Here is a 17,244-nt window from a genome sequence, read left to right on the forward strand (position 1 = left end):
TAATTTTTGGTTTAATTATAAATTTATTACTAAAGTTAAAATTAAAAATGAATATTTTTATACATCATAATTTAAATGATTTTATAGATAATAATTTAGGTTATAATATAGTTTTTAGCTTTATTCATTATGAAGATTATTTATTAAAATAATAATCATATAATTGTACATTTTTTTTCTTAATTTGATATACAAAACTAAATTTTGGATTATGATATAAACTATTTAATAATTCAAAACATGTTATATATATATATATATATTTGTCACTTAATTATTTAATATTAAAAGCAAAATAATATCTTCTTCATTTTTGCTTCCAAACGGTCTAGAAAACTTTAAATGATTAAAAATATTAAAATTCTAAATGCCTTTTAAAATTTGAACCTATTAGCAAAATCCACTAGTCACATATAGTAATTGAACTATATAAAATATTATTAAAAGTAGATTTTGAATAAAAAACAAAGATGAATGGTTAATTCAAACCTCTCTATATAAGTTTATAGGTCAAAATGAAATTTTAGCTAAAGAATTTTTTTTATATATAATTTTTTTTTATTAAATCAAATAATAAGTTATAAATAAAACATTAATTTGCAAATATAATATATTGTGAATGTTAAAATATACAGATTTACAAAAATTAAAATTATAATGAAAATTATCTAACAATCAAATAATTTCTCAAAATAACTAAAAAAACGAATGTGAATTCCATAACAATGAGAGATAAATGAGAACAAAACCGAACAAACTAATTAAATGGTGTCGGAGGAATCTCAACTTAAAATTCTGAGCGACATTGAAATATGTCTTTGTCCGGTAGTTGACAAACAACGATGAAAAGTTTTCTATCAAATAATAACTAATCATTAACAAATATAATAAAAAAGTGATAAACTCATAAAAATTATTAGAGAATATATAAAAAAGGCATCTAAATGAAAGATATTTTATTTTTAAAAATTATTAGAAGAATAAAAAAATAATTTTAGATTTGATAACACCATCTCATATTTGCTGTAAATAAAGAATATAAACTCGAGAAATAATCACTAACACGATTGGATTATATAAATAACAGACGACTCACAAAAACTGTGAGTATTTTTCGAATTACAAAATTTCGAGACGATAAATCTATTCCGACTAAATAAAATGTGGTATAAAACAAAACATAACACTGACCGAAATCTAATGAGTGAAAAAGAGAAATAAAACACTTTCTATACTAATTCAAGGGCAAATTTGAGTTTTGGTGTTAATAATAATAATAATAATAATAATGCCGGTCGCAGACAGCATCGCCAGTTCAGCGATCTAGAGAGAGAGATGGCACAGCCGATGCACTATGTTCTATGACATGCTATGCATCGACGAGCTGTTTTCCATATTGATTCTGGCGTCATCGTCAACCACGGTCTCTTTTCTCCACGATCAGAACCGACCAAATCAAATCTCTCTACCTCAAGCTATCTCTAGCCTGTAAGGATCTACGCTTCTCTTCTTGGAAACAATACTTTGGTAATTCCCTTTAGAGACGACGAGATTCTCTAAGGATTGATTGATTGATTTCTTGATTCTTCCAATTATGGCCTTCGTCCACCTCCATCTTCTTTGAATTCGTTTCAATTGTATGCATAGAGGAAATGGCTGCACAGAACGTGGATCTGTTTGATGCGTACTTCCGAAGAGCAGATTTGGATAAGGACGGTAGAATCAGTGGATCTGAAGGCGTCACTTTCTTCCAAGGCTCAAATCTGCCAAAACAAGTCCTCGCCCAGGTATATCTTTTACTACATCTCGGTTTATCTGTCAAACAATTCCATTTAGGGTTTTCCTTTCTCCGGCTGTTCATTTTGAAGATGATTTAAAGAAGATGATTTTGTCATAATTATCTCATTGAAGGGTGATGATATTTAATCGGAATATGATAACGATGCTTGTCTCATTTCTAAGAATACTTCTTTTCATAGTTAAATTGTTTCTTTCTGAAGATCTTGGCACTTTTTTCGTATGAAGTGGTTTATTACAAAGATGATGTGTGCAACTTGATGAAATACTGGATCCTTATCTCCCGTTGGCTATTGTCATAGAATTAGTAAGCTTGCTTCCAGACACTGAGCATATATATGGATGTCAGAGTGAACTGTCCACTCATGGGCTTTGAGATGAAGATCTTTACAACCTCTCCTTGCTTAACTTTAATTTGAGCTAAACATATTACAGAGTTGTTTTTTCTTCCAACCCATTGCTGCAATAGGCAGACTAAGCTGTCTGAAAGCAGCCATAGGCCCAATATCTTCATGATTTTTGGGAGGGGATGCCATTTTCTTTAAGAGCAAGGCAGAGTGAGGAATCTATTCAAGTCTTAATAAATCTGGAAAACAAGTCAGGCTTTTGGAATAACCACATCCATTACTTATTGTATTATGTTTTCAGCAACTGTGAAAAAGGAATAGTCACATGTCTTTTGCTTACAAATCCTGAGAAATAAAATTGAAGTCCAATACGAACTAAAGCTCAATTGAAGAGTTTCTTCGGTGGCGAGAAAGAACCACCCGTCTCACCCTACTAGCAACTAGATTAGCTACTAGTTACTAGGATCGTTCAAGTAGTAAGTAAGCAATGAGCAATGAGTACCTCTTTCCTAGTCTAGTGGATCTGCGTAGCAGAGCAAAATCTTCTACCCAAAAGCTCTTACCTTACTTGTTGTACTTGATTCACATACGAAAATAGACAACTTGGGTTGATGACCATCAATATGCACTGACACTTAACAGTGCTGACACATTATTGTATTGAAAATTAATGTCAGCTGTATCCGCCTAACAGTTTTATGTTCTCCCCCCATCTTTATATATTTAAAAGTTAACTGTATAAGTAAAATTCTCAAAATGTAATTCCTCTAACTTGGGAACAATTTTCCAATCTTTATATGATAAAATCTTACTTTTTATGTGATAATTTATTCTTATAGTGACTATGAAGCTATTATACATACATGTTGCCCCATTTCGAAACACTTTTTACAGATACGTTTGAAACTAAACTAAGTGAGTGACAAATTGAGAAATTTATTGATCGTAATGTGCAAGATGCCTTCATTCCCATGAATTGCTTTATCAAATAATCATATGCATTTATTGTTCACACCTTTAGATTTTCACTAAAGATACCGAACTCCTAATCACAACTTAATCATTTGGCTTTCTGTTGCAGATATGGATGCATGCTGATCACAACAAAACTGGTTTCCTAGGAAGGAATGAGTTCTACAATGCCCTTAAACTTGTTACTGTGGCACAAAGTAAGCGAGAGCTAACCCCAGATATTGTGAAGGCAGCGCTTTATGGTCCTGCTTCAACTAAAATTCCTGCTCCGCAGATAACGTTTGCTGCTCAACCCACTTTACAGTCAAATTCTCCAGTGGGCCAGCACATAGCACCATCTCCTCAAAATGTTGGCTTAGGAGGGCCACATGTAGCTCCTAATGCCAACATGGGCCAGCAGTTTTTTCCTTCTCAACAAGCACAGTCAGCAAAACCACCTCGACCCATGCATACTCCTGCTAACTTCCATCCCCAGCAGGCTTCTATCACACCTTCTCATCCTCCAATCACAAACAGCTCTTCTGATTGGCTTGGTGGGGTTGCCAATGTGCCCTCGGGGGGAGTATCTTCCCAAATTTCTAGCAGAGGAATTGCTCCTGCCCCTAACCAGGTGGGATCTGGACCTGCAGTTACTGGTTTGCAACCAACACCACAGCCAATAAAAAGGGATAGTCCAAGCATGGCATCTCCGCATGAGGTAGGAAAGGATCCTAAACCGTTGGTGGCTTCTGGAAATGGATTTATGTCTGGCTCAGGTTTTGGAGATGCATCTGCTGCATCCTTTTCTCAACCTAAGCAGGAATTTACGGTGCCTGCATCTTCTGCCAGTGCTTTAACTAGTCCATCTAACAATATTCCAGTTTCTACGGGGTCTCAAATGACAATCAAGTCAGGGGGAGTTGGATCTCCTCAAGACTTATTTACTCAGCAATCTGGAGGAAATCAATACCAGCAAATTCAGACAACAGGGAAAGGAAACACACTAGCCCCTTTACAGAGTAGCGCAGAAAAGACTTCAACAAGTTATGGTTTTGTTGCAGGAGCTGGAAACGTGACTACTGCTCAATCACAGGCTCCTTGGCCAAAGATTACTCAGTCTGATGTTCAAAAGTATACTAGAGTATTTGTGGCAGTTGACACTGACAGAGATGGAAAAATTAGTGGTGAACAGGCACGGAACTTGTTCTTAAGTTGGCGGCTTCCACGCGGTAGGATATGCTTCTTTTTACACTCTTAAGATTCATAACTGATTCAATGTTTTTCTCAACCTTACTTTTTCAGGATACTGAAGCTGAAAATATAAGACTTTCATTAATATCTGATGCATAATAATGTGATGTGAACAAATACTTTTCACTTCATATACCTGTCTACTGTGGCGAATACAATATGAGTATAAAATCTTACCATAGCTTACAATTATAGTCTAGAGATTATGTCTTTCCAGTATTTTATTATACACTGAGACATCATGCCTAGGGTTTAAGGTGAATGTACATATATAATTCAGTAGGAATGAGATTCTTCCATATCATGCTTAAAACTTCTATCCCACAGTATTGGTACATTGCTTCCGAATAACTTGCATCAGTAGGTAAACAAGAACATGCCACATCTGTGGGAGCCATCTTGGTTCTCCCTAGGTTTGGTGTTATATATTTTTAGGGTTAAAAGACTACTTCAATCAACTGGCTTCATTTTCTTTTTCTTTGAAACATTGGGGTTGTCCGGTTTGTGAAATGAGCTGCAGCATCAATGCCTTACAACAATCTCTATACAACCATCCATTTGTATTATCTGACCCATGCTATATACCTGCTACATCACTATTTGGATTATAACAGATTGTGCCTACTGAGTGGGTTTTCTTTTCAGAACACTCTAGTTACTTTACTGGGATCTAGTACTCAACTTGTATTTGTTCATGGGTATAATCTTGTATTTTGATCTTTGTTAGAGCTTTCATGTGATTATACATCAACATTCTTTCCCTTTCCATCCCTTAATCCTCTACCACATTTGTGTTGTTCATCTTGTTTACAATACGACGTTTGTTTTTGGTGTGTCAGAGGTTTTAAAGCAGGTGTGGGATCTTTCTGATCAAGATAATGACAGCATGCTTTCTTTAAGAGAATTCTTTATCGCACTTTATCTTATGGAACGGTACAGGGAAGGCCGTCCGCTTCCCTCTGTGCTACCAAGTGGTGTTTTTTTGGATGAAGGGCTGTTGCCTGCCACTGGTCAATTTGCCTCAGCGAACAACAATGCAAGTTGGAAACCTAATCCTCCTGGTATACGTTTTGCTCCAAAATATTATAACGTGTTGTTTTTCTTAAGTGCAAGTTTTCTTTGTATGCTTACCCACCCAGAGTAGCTAGCTCAAGTAGTAGAGTTAGGGCTATGATCTCAAGTTCGACTCCCACTGAAAGCACCTTGATTGAAATGGAAGGTCATGGAGGTGGGATGCTTGCCTAGCCCTCCTCCAGGGAAAAAACAAGTTTAAGAATAAAAAATAAAAATCTTCTTTGTATAAATTAGGTGATTCACCTGTTTCTGTTACTAATTCTTGTTTTTATTTGACATAAAGGCCTTTACATTTGTCAATCTTCAAAAGTGAGTAGCAATTGAAGCTTCCATTTATGCTTAGGCTCAATTGCTTCTCAAATCTGTGATAGGTGTACAGCAAACAAGAGTGATGCCTCCTCCCCAACAATCTACTCATGCTGACAGAGCAAGGGTACCAAATCAGGGACCTCTCCCTCTAGCGGATGAGTCTAAACCACCTTCTCCACAGAAATCCAAGGTTCCCGTGCTTGAAAAGAACCTTGTACACCAACTTAGTGAAGGGGAACAAAACTCACTAAACTCAAAGTTCCAAGATGCAACAGAAGCAAATAAGAAAGTACGTCATTATCTTTTTAATTGAAACTTTTCCTTTTCCCAGGCTCTGCATTTATTGTATATATGCTGTTGTTATAGCAGTGTATTATCTAAAGTGCCCTGCATTTTTTTTCAAGGATTAAGTAGTTCTAGAAGTGATCCCAGCTGTTTTTAGTAAGGCATGGAAAAACCTTAAAAAACTTGACATGGTGAGTGTTTTGTAACTTGATTGTAGAATTATGTACAGATACCTCTTTAGATGGAGTCACCCTCTTTCATCTACAGCTTGTCAATGGGATTTACACCAAGACAAATAAGAAATTGTACTAAGTATTCCAAATATTGAACTAAGAAATGGAAAAATGGGACTTCCCAGACTTAAAGAAGTGTCACTCCCCAAACCAAGAATTCTATCTTGGGCGTGCAGTCGCCGCATGTTATACTTATATACTCGCTAATAACATGCTAGGCCGAAAGGAATATAAACTACATTCTATTCATAACTACAAATTACAACAGTACGCTAATGATATCATATTGCTTCTAGACTATTACATCTTACAAAGCATCGCATTTTGTCCTTAAGACACTTTTTCTTCTTTCAGCAAAATACAGTGTGTAGGAAATACCAATCTTATATAAGTACTTATATATATGCTTCAGTCTTCTTGAACCTTCTAGACTACTCTTGATCTTGGTCTGAAAAGAAGTCATCCAACTAGAATGAGCTAATCCGCTCAATAGGAAATCACAATCTTTTTAATAGTTAAACTAAATTGTATATAATATGATTCAGAGAACAAGGCATGCATCATATAAGGTATTTGCATTTGATTAGGAATCCTCTTATCTTTATTTTCTTTAACAAATCATAAACATAACATAATTACTTATGAAATAGGACTCAAAGGTAATGGTACGAAATCAACGTAATTGTTCTAACAGTTCATCTTTAACAGTCTAAAAGTCAGCTTAACAACATGAAACTCATACTTATTCAATTGTTAACGTAGCAGCACAAAACACTAAACGACTCATTGGTTAGCATAATGGCACAACGCCCTTCAAAAGTTAGCATAATGGCAAAGCCCTTAGGATTCATATGTTAGCACAATGACATAAAGCCCTTAAGATTCACATGTTAGCATAATGACGCAAGGCCCTTGAGGTCAAGTGTTAGCATAATGTCACAAGGCCCTTAAAGTTCAAAGCATTTCAGCACAACCACATATATATAATGAATGATTTCCTTACATATAGTCATACAATCAAATATCTCCAATGTCTTCAAATATTCCCATCATTCATATAAGTCATATCATCAGATATTCAGTCTACAAATACTCCAAACATTCATATTTCATATAAATCACATATCTTCACTTTTCCATTCAAACCATTTTAAACTTCATAATTTCGTCAGTCATTCCATTCATTTTCACATTTCCTATCTTCTAACCATATCCATCATTTATTCATCATGACGCCTCTCCTAAAACCATGCCTCATCATTAGGCATATTTTTACCAATACTTCATGCATTCTTAATCCACTTTAACAACTTATCATTATCTCAAAATAATTCGTATGACATCAAATAATATCGCTTATTTAAGACTAAGAAAAATAATGAGATTTCCATACCTGATTTGTGCTATTCTTTGCCCTAACTCAAAGCCAAACCCTAACTTAAGTCAAGCCCTTCCTTTTCCTTCTTTCCCTCTCTCTCTTAACTTCCTTCTAACCTTTACTCCAGGAAAATACTTTATATAGCCAACAAAATATCATGCCAAATGTCACCCATGCCTAAACCCATTAAAATTAAATAAATTGGAAACACTCTTTTAAAAAGAATATATATATATATATTATATTATCTGATTGTTACAAGAAGTGCTATGGGAACTTGAGGAAGTATGTGGGAGACCAAGTCAATGGAGATGTTGTTTATATGGGAAAGCTTGGCTGACATGCAGGATTGTGTGATTCTGAGGATTAGGTATAGGTTAAAAATATATCCATTTGACTAATGGGAAGGGCTAGGATGAGATATCCAAGTGTTTGAGGAAAACTGTTGTAATGTGAGAGAATAATGAATTAAGGCAGTATAAATTTGAAGGATTTGTTATGCTGTCAGATTGAGAAATCTCCATTAGTCATCAGCATTGACATGGTAATTGTTCCAATTGATTTTAGTTTCAAATTTTGGACATACAAGGGATCCCTTGTCGTATCTCAGTATCTACAGAATTCCATGTGGGTTTTTCATAATTTATAAATCTCTTTATTTGACATACTTTCCATTACTTTGCATGAATGCAGGTGGAAGAACTGGAGAAGGAAATAGTAGAGTCTAGACAGAAGATAGAGTTCTACAGCTCCAAGATGCAAGAACTTGTGAGAATTTCATCTGCCTTAAGCTTATATTGAACCTATTTGTTATCACATTTATAATTTGGATCATGATTCGGAAAAATATACATTTGTTATGTTTTCCAAAAATCACAATGAGATCATGATCCAAAAAAACAATATTTACACACAATGAAGTAAAAAATTACACAATAATTGGATCATGATCCAAATAATGATAATGATGCCAAAAAACTCACTACAAAAAATAATTTGGATGATCTAGAAAACAATCTTATACCAAATGAATAAAAATCAATTTTCATTTTGGCGATTGGGATCGTGATTGTGCTAGAGATTGTGACCAAATAACAATATTTGAATAGGCTCAAATCTTGAACTCTTTGGACATTCACTGCCTTGAATCATAATATCAATCTAGAGTAGGATAAAGTGAGAGAAGTTAGATTAATGATGTTTGGTCATCTGAATCTTATAGCTCCACTAGAAAGAAGGAATAGTATGGAAAACCATAGTGATAGATAGTGGAGGTTAAGAGGAGCTCTTAAGATGAATTTTGGTAACATGTGACTTAAGTTCAGTTAATAGAATTCTAAGTACTTGTGTAACATTTTACTGAATTAGATATCATGAATTGCTCTTGTGATTTATAGCTAAAACGATTTCTTTTATTTATGCTCCATAAGTAAGAAATAGATATTGGAGGTCCTGCGGTCTTATATAGTTACTGGCATGTGGTGTCAGATTTTATACAAAAGCAGATGTGATAGCCGTTTTAATGAGATCACAGAAAGAGTTTCTGCTGATAAGCGCGAGGTAACTTTGAACTAAACATTGTTTCCTTTGCCGTAATTACCATCTAAAGTCGTCTCTGATGTGAACTAATTCTACTGTACTTTAGGTTGAATCTCTTGCCAAGAAGTATGAAGAGAAATACAAGCAAAGAGGAGACGTGGCATCTAAATTAAGTATCGAAGAGTCCACATTTCGTGATATTCAGGTATTTGTATGCATTATATGCATATATTCCTCTGCCTTGTGGATATGCTATTGATTTTATCTAAATTTCGACTTCAATATGGAAGGAGGAAAAAATGAACCTGTACCGGGCGATTGTGAAAATAGACCAATCCGGGAAGCCTGACGCAATTCAGGTATATCGAAATGATGAGTAAGTATCTTTATGTCGTTGCAAGGAAGCCTGAGAGAAGTTGTTCATGGGTTTTCACAGGCTGATGCTGATCGAATCAAACTAGAATTGGAGGAGCTGATGAAATCCTTGAATGAACGCTGCAAAACTTACAGCTTACGTTCAAAACCAACAACATTGGTTGAACTTCCTTTTGGTAGTGTGGCTATCCATATCTTTTATTATTTTTTTTTATAAATAATCCAGTCTAGTCTTCTGTCACATCATTAAAATCATCAACCAAAATCCTAAGGCCTTGATTATGTGGGTTATTTGAGATTAATTTCAAATAACCCACTATCCATTCAACAAACCACTCAACAAACACATCATTCAAATCATTATGCCCTCTATTTCCTTACAAATAAAATATTTTTTCATTATATATTTATATCCCTTATGTCTTTTTATCCAAATAACCTTATTTTCAATAACCTACATCAAACAAGATTCTTTGGAAATAACTGCTTGGTTATTCAAATAATCCAAAGATCAAACAAGGCCTAAAATACCCTTCATTTTAAAAGAAAATATTTAGTTATTTACTCATTTTATATGTATACCCTAATGACTTTTTACTCAAATAACCCCCAAATCAAATGAGTTGTTTAAAAATAAAAAGGTGGTTATTCAAATAACTACAGATCAAACAAGACCCAATAGTAGAGATAGCACCAGTATATAGTTACGAAAAGAGTATGCATGCCCAAATTCTTAAGCCATGTATCTAATAGAAAGTAGAAACATAGTTTCTGAACTATAGCATTCACTTTAATTTACAAGCATCTTATATGTAATTACTGTTCTTCCAGCCTTAGTTTTGAGCACCAAATATTATCGACTGTGATAAATGAGCCCCATCAATGAAAATGGATTGATATTGATGCAATTGGAAGTATGTTACAAATCAGATAGATTAGGGAAGAAAGGAGGTGAGAATGCAAGAGAGAGATGCAAGAAATAAGAATGGCCGAAGCGCCTTAGATGAGAGAAGAACTGCAAACTTCCATTTCATTCCCCTTACTCTAAATACGTGGGCTCTACCCTGTTTTATCTATTTGCAATCATGCCATTTTCTATATCTCAATCACCTTTTATACTTTATTTCTCTTAAATAATGAAGGTTGGCAAATTGGCATTCAAGAAGGCACAGCTGATTGGGATGAAAGTTGGGATAAGTTCGAAGATGAAGGTAGGGCAGTCCACTTTTTATATACATTAGCCTATTTGGTTTGTTATTTTATCACATTGTTAATAAATCAAAATAAAATACATATGGGCAAAAAATTATCATCTAAAAAATTCTGTATCAAAATCAAGATTTTGCAAAAAAAGCTTTACCCACACTATTATTTTTCCCAATAAAGCTTTATTTAACTTGATCACACTTTTTTATGTCAAATGCAATCAAAATCACTTTTTACTTTCGCAATTTTCAAAAGTTATTATTTTATTTATACGTCTATATATAAAGATTGAATACTCTACTTTCAAATCAGCAATCTATTTGTATAACGGTTAAAGAATGTTGCCAATCTTTTGAAACTTGCAGGATTCACGTTGGTTAAAGAGCTGACTGTAGACGTGCCAAATGTTGTTGCACCTCCTAAGGAGAAAATACTCCGGAAAAAACAATCTTCAGTTACTGATGAAACTGAGGTTTCATCTACAGTTGCAAATGGTAGTAATATTAAGAAAGTAGCAAGTTCTGAAGAAAAGGTTTCTAATGATGCTCATAGCGAAGACGGTATCAATTCAAGTCCAATCGGAAGTCCATTAAGCAGGAATGCATCAGAAAGCCCATCTAAACTGTCACATACTTCACCCCGCAATTTAGACAACCAGAGGTAAGAGAATCATGTTTGTTTATGGCCATCTCCAAGTGTGATATTTGATATAAGCATGAATTTCTGGTGCTTTCCCCACAGTGAACATGGAGGTGCAGATTCTGTTGCTTCTGGGGAGAAAGGTTTTGACGAACCAAAATGGGGAAATTTCGACTCTCATTATGACACTGACTCCCTCTGGGACTTCAATTCTGGTTCTAATAAGGTAAATAAGAGTCGTTTTGGAAATGGTTATTTTGTCACAATCACGATCTCATTGAAAAATCAACAAAATTCAAATTGAAAGTAATTTTTTGGCTTATAGAGATTATTTTATTAATCATGATCCAGTGTGATATTTTTTTTGCTTCATTTGGCAATTTTTTATTCCTTATGAATTTAGCAAACATAACAAAATATAGATTTTTCCATGTCATAATGCTTTCCAAACGGTTCCAAATGATAATTCTCAAAAGTTTGTTTGATTTTTTTCTTCAAAATAAACCATTTTTCTAAACAATATCTTGGATTGATGAAAAACTGGTTTAATTTTGGTGAAATGACCAAATTCTTAGTATTATAAAGAATGAAATAAGGTGATTAATTTCAAATAACTCATTTTAACCAATCAATGAGTTGAAATCTACTTATGAATTACATAATTCTTCAAATCATCAATCAAATTCCTAAAGTACCCTCCATTTCTTTATCAAATATTTGTATATTTATATCCTTAATATTGTCTTGTTACCCAAATAACCACATTTTCAGTAACTCAAGATCAAGCAAAATTAAGGGTATTTTTGTATTTTAATTGATGATTCTGATACTTTTTCTCTTGAATGCGGTCTGATTTGGCTGATCTGAGTGTTATTGGCAGGATATGGACAATTCATTCTTTGATTCTGGTGACTTGGGTCTACCTCCAATCCGAACAGATTTTACATACAACGATAATAACATGCCAAAGAAAAGTGCATATGCCTTTACAGATTCCGGCAACTCTCCACAGTCCGATACCTCGTTTCACAACAACAAGAATTCGTTTGTGTTCGATTCTGTTCCAAGCACCCCACAATCTGATATCTTTCAGAACAACAAAACCACCTTTGCTTTTGATTCCGTCCCTAGCAGCCCACAAATCAACAATCTATTCGAAAACAAAAGTACATTCCAGTTCGATTCTGTCCCTAGCACACCAATGTACGAATCCGACAGCTTCTCGAGGTTCGATTCATTCAACGTGAACGAAACAGGGCAGTTTCAAGCTCGCGATTCCTTTTCTAGATTCGATTCGTTTAGAAGCAATGCAGATTCGGAATATGGCCAGGGATTCTTCTCTCAGCAAGATTCGCTAGGAAGATTTGATTCGTTTAGGAGTTCTCGAGAATCGGAGGATTTGACAACACAACGGGATTTTGGAAGGTTTGATTCTATTCGAAGCAATAGAGATTCTGAGTTTTCTGCTTTCGACGATTCATCCGACCCGTTTGGATCCGGCCCGTTTAAGACAGACAGTCAAACCCCGAGGAGAGATTCAGACAGCTGGAAGCCTTTTTAGGTTCGAATTTGTGTTGTGGAAATCGCTAAATAGGTTGTTATTTTTTTGTGGAGAATTGAAACATTATATACCACATTTGAGTTTTTTTTTAAGTTGGTGAATTCGCGTTGTATTGTTTCTGCGGATTTTTTTGCTCTGATTTCTTGGATTTTTCCATTTTCGTTATTTTTTTTTTGTTTTTAATTCAATTGCTTATTTTGTAGACAATGTGTATAAATACAAACACATCTATTGTAAACTACTACTACTACTTATAGTCTTATGGGTAGACAAACATATTATTATGTGTGCAATGAGTTTTCACATTTGTTAAATTCTAGTGTATTGCTTCCTTCAATAATAGTTTGTTATTATTAATATTTGGTATATGATATTTTTTGAATTATGAATAATAAAATGATTTTATTTATAATCTATATATTTTACTATTAGTTTCTTATGATTTGAATAATTTTGTATAACAAATATTATTTTGATGGATAATTATTTGGATCATAAAAAATGAGTATTGGGTAATGTTGTATGGTAGGGGTACTTTGATTGTGACAATTATGTGTTATTGGAGTGAGGATAGATCAAGTATTCATTTGAAAGGTGGACAATGGTTCATTTATTTTAAGATTAAGATAAGTTCATATGGTATGATATACTTGGACTATGATTGATTTTTGTAAATTCTTTTTCAAATAATAATAATGGAAATATTTTGTTTGTCATATATTAGAAAGAATTTTACAAGTGTAGTTCATGACAATGGATCTTGTCAAAGGTAAAAAAAAAAGGTAGTCTACCTAAAAACTAAAGTTTTGATGTTTGATTTTTAATAAAAATGCCCAAAAATATAATTTTCATTCATAGACAATCTGTGTGGTGCATAACCAAATAAAACATGATCACCAAAATAAAAAAACCTTAATATATCAACATTAAAGTTGAACACTTCATAATACATTTATCATTATTCTTCACAAACAAAACACATCCAATAATTGACTATAACCCTTGCAAAATTCACAATTAACAAAAGATTACAATCAAAATAAACCCCCAAAAAAATAAAAATAAAATGAACAGCACCCATGAATAAGAATAGATCTTCATTATCATTATTATCATCATCATCATCAAGCTCTAGTACCAACAAATATCTCCATCAAAGAAGACCAAGTTCCAGAAACACCCAAAACAATTCCCAAAACCACAATTCCTCCATCCTTAACCATTCCTCCAAAACCCATCTCTTCCTTATAAACAATCAAATGAAACAAAGCTGGCAAAACAAAACCCAACACAATACAAACACTACTCCCAACCAAAGACAAGAAATCTGCAAAATTTGGAACCGTCAATGCAACCATACTCACACCCAAAACCACAACCCATCTCACCCACACACAATACCTCCCTTCACACAATCTCCTCTCCACAACTTCATAAACAGGATTCATCATCAATGGAAATGTAAAGAACAAATTCACACATAACCCTATTTGCACCCCAGAACTAATCCACCCCTTTCCCAAATTTGTAGTTATTATATCATTAGTTTCCTCTCCAAATGCAAAATAACCCAATGCTCCAAATGATCCATATATCAAAGAAATAGAAGCCATAGATATACCTAGAACTTTCCCAAACTTCTGTTTGTCTCTGGTTTCTGATTCTAGAGGAAGAACCATCCCGATTCCTTCAAATGCGTAAACAGCTACCCCTAATCCATAGAAGAAGACTGAGAACCCGCCGAATGCTTGCAGAGGCGGTCTTTCGTTGATGAATGTGATTACATCTTCGAACATCACCATACCCATGGCTCCAATATCGACTACATCGGCGAAGATGCTTAACGGAGCTAGATGGGTTAAGGTCGGGATTGAATTTAGACCTAATTGGAAAGGAAAACAAGCCCAGATGTATAGGGTTTTAACTGGAATCCCCAAAATTAAAACTTGTGGAGAGTTATTGAAGATGTTAGCCATTGTAGTGGCGATGAAGATTAAGTAACTGATACAGAACCCAGCTTGGGATAGTACGATCATGGCGTCGACTGTTCCTCGGCCAATTGGGCCGCAAACTACGAACCCTAAATCACCGAAAGAGGCGATTTTGCTGTGACCCTTTAAGGATTCGAGACGACGACGGGTGTGGATTAAGAGCATCATACAGTGATAGGTTAGAAAAGAGACGGAGAAGAGCATGAGGAGACCCATAACCCATCCTGTTCGCCGGAAAGTGTATGGAAGGCCGAGTACGCCGGCGCCAACAATGGCGATGAAGACGTTGGCGAAGGTTTTGGATTGAGATGAGAGATGGTTGGATTTGACGAGAAGTGGAGTGTCTTCCCTTGATAGATTGGGAATTTGAAGGGTATGTGAAGAAGAACTTGCGTTCTTGTCAAAACCCATGAATGAATTTGAAGAGTGATTGATTCAGAATTATCTTGTATCCGATTTCGAAGCTCAAATTATGAGAGATTCAAAGAATCAATCCACCTGGTAGAAGAGAACTTGATGAGAAAGAATGGATTTTTGAGGCTGCTGGAAGAAGAAGAAGAAGAAATGAGAAGATGGAATGGAGAAGGAGAAGATGATATTCTAAGTATAAAAAGAGAATAAAATAATAAAATTATTTGGAAATAACTAATAAGCAGACAACAAGACATCATTTTTATAATTAAATATTAGTCCTAAACAAAATAATTTTGTTTTATACATACTAATAAAGTATAATATATAAATTTATTTTTTTACTTTTAAATAAGATATTCTTTAAGAACTTTTCACTTTTTATAAATCACACTGATATCATTATTATTATTATTATTATTATTATTATTATTATTATTATTATTATTATTATTATTAATCACTAATTTAATCAACTAAATTATTAAAATATTTTAAATTTATTTTTAAAATTTAAATTTTGAATACAAAAATTATTTTATGAATTCTAATTTAAAATCTAAATAACTCATTTTTTTAATAAATAATATTTTTAAATCTTAAATAATCAACTCACAAACACAAAAATTTATTGACTCAAACCATAATCATTATATATAAAATTATTAAATCATTTAATTTATTAATTAAAATATTTTTACTTTATTTTTTAATAAATTTTAAATACAACACAATATTTTAATAATTGAGATAATTAAAACAATCACTTTTTATCTAATAATTTTTTTTATAAACACTCAAATAATCAAAAATATAAAATAAATTTTAGAATCAAATTCTAAATAACAAACTTTATTGGCCACATAAAAGAAACCCATTAAATAAATTAAGTATGTTTAAGAGTAAGACTCAATTTAAAAGTCTAAAATTCACATTTTCTTTTATCATAACTATAAGTCTAAAAGAGATCAATCAAATCTTTTAAATTATAAAAAATATTAAAAAGTTACTAATAAACTCTCATGAAATTGTTATCAATAACTTCATTCAACTTCAGTAATATTATATAGGGCAAATTACCTGGGCGGCCCTCGAACTATCTCGATCGCTCACTTTTGGCCCTCAAATTAATTTTTGAAACAAATTGCCCCTTCAACTTTTATAAAGGTCACCAGTGACCCTTCCGTCAACTTTTTAGTTAAACATAACGGTTTAAATTTAAAATATTATTTTTTATATATTATATTTAATTTTATATTTATATATATAATTATTAAATCGCTTATATATAATATTATATATATATATATATTATTAAATTTTATATAATTATTAAATCTTTTATATAATAAATAAATAATATATATATTATTTATTTTTATCTATATATATATAATTTATATATATTATCTTTAACTAATTTATATATAATATTTATATAATATATATTTTAAAAATAATTTAAGTGTTAAATATTTGAGTAGTTAGAAGGTTATAATTAATTTTAATCTTTCAAATTATTTTGTAAAATATATATTCTATAAATTATATAAATTTATTTATATATATATATAATTAATGATTATGGATAATCCATATAATTTATTTTTAAACTTTGTTTTATATTATATTAAAAATAATTTATTAAAAGTAATGGTAACCTTCTAACTACTCAAATACTTTTAACACTTAAATTATTTTTTAAAATATATATTATATAAATATTATATATAAATTAGTTAAAGATAATATATAAAAATTATATATATAGATAAAAATAAATAATATATATTATTTATTTATTATAAAAAATATTTAATAATTATATAAAATTTAATAATAATATATGTATATATATAATATTATATATAAGCGATTTAATAATTATATATATAAA

The 17,244-nt window shown here is 32.4% G+C and overlaps 2 protein-coding genes across 3 annotated transcripts; one reads left to right on the forward strand and one right to left on the reverse strand.

Moving 5' to 3' along the window:
* The first annotated feature begins 1,304 nt into the window (after positions 1–1,304).
* Positions 1,305–13,259, forward strand: LOC124918873 (actin cytoskeleton-regulatory complex protein PAN1-like). Of its 2 annotated transcripts, none has more exons than XM_047458942.1 (13): positions 1,305–1,787; positions 3,226–4,324; positions 5,186–5,407; positions 5,792–6,018; positions 8,319–8,393; positions 9,114–9,185; positions 9,271–9,369; positions 9,455–9,523; positions 9,601–9,715; positions 10,682–10,750; positions 11,111–11,405; positions 11,487–11,610; positions 12,265–13,259. In XM_047458942.1, the coding sequence occupies exons 1-13, from the start codon at positions 1,653–1,655 to the stop codon at positions 12,943–12,945; spliced, it is 3,282 nt and encodes a 1,093-aa protein (XP_047314898.1). In that variant the 5' UTR covers positions 1,305–1,652; the 3' UTR covers positions 12,946–13,259. The 2 variants fall into 2 exon arrangements, with proteins under 2 accessions (XP_047314898.1, XP_047314899.1); XM_047458943.1 differs by having other exon boundaries at positions 9,458–9,523.
* A 583-nt stretch (positions 13,260–13,842) lies between these two features.
* LOC124918874 (amino acid transporter AVT3C-like) lies at positions 13,843–15,498 on the reverse strand. The gene has a single exon (XM_047458944.1). The coding sequence runs from the start codon at positions 15,345–15,347 to the stop codon at positions 14,070–14,072; it is 1,278 nt and encodes a 425-aa protein (XP_047314900.1). The 5' UTR covers positions 15,348–15,498; the 3' UTR covers positions 13,843–14,069.
* Between the last annotated feature and the right edge of the window lie 1,746 nt (positions 15,499–17,244).

This window comes from Impatiens glandulifera, chromosome 1 (genome assembly GCF_907164915.1).
Source record: "Impatiens glandulifera chromosome 1, dImpGla2.1, whole genome shotgun sequence".
NCBI classification, from domain to species: domain Eukaryota; kingdom Viridiplantae; phylum Streptophyta; class Magnoliopsida; order Ericales; family Balsaminaceae; genus Impatiens; species Impatiens glandulifera.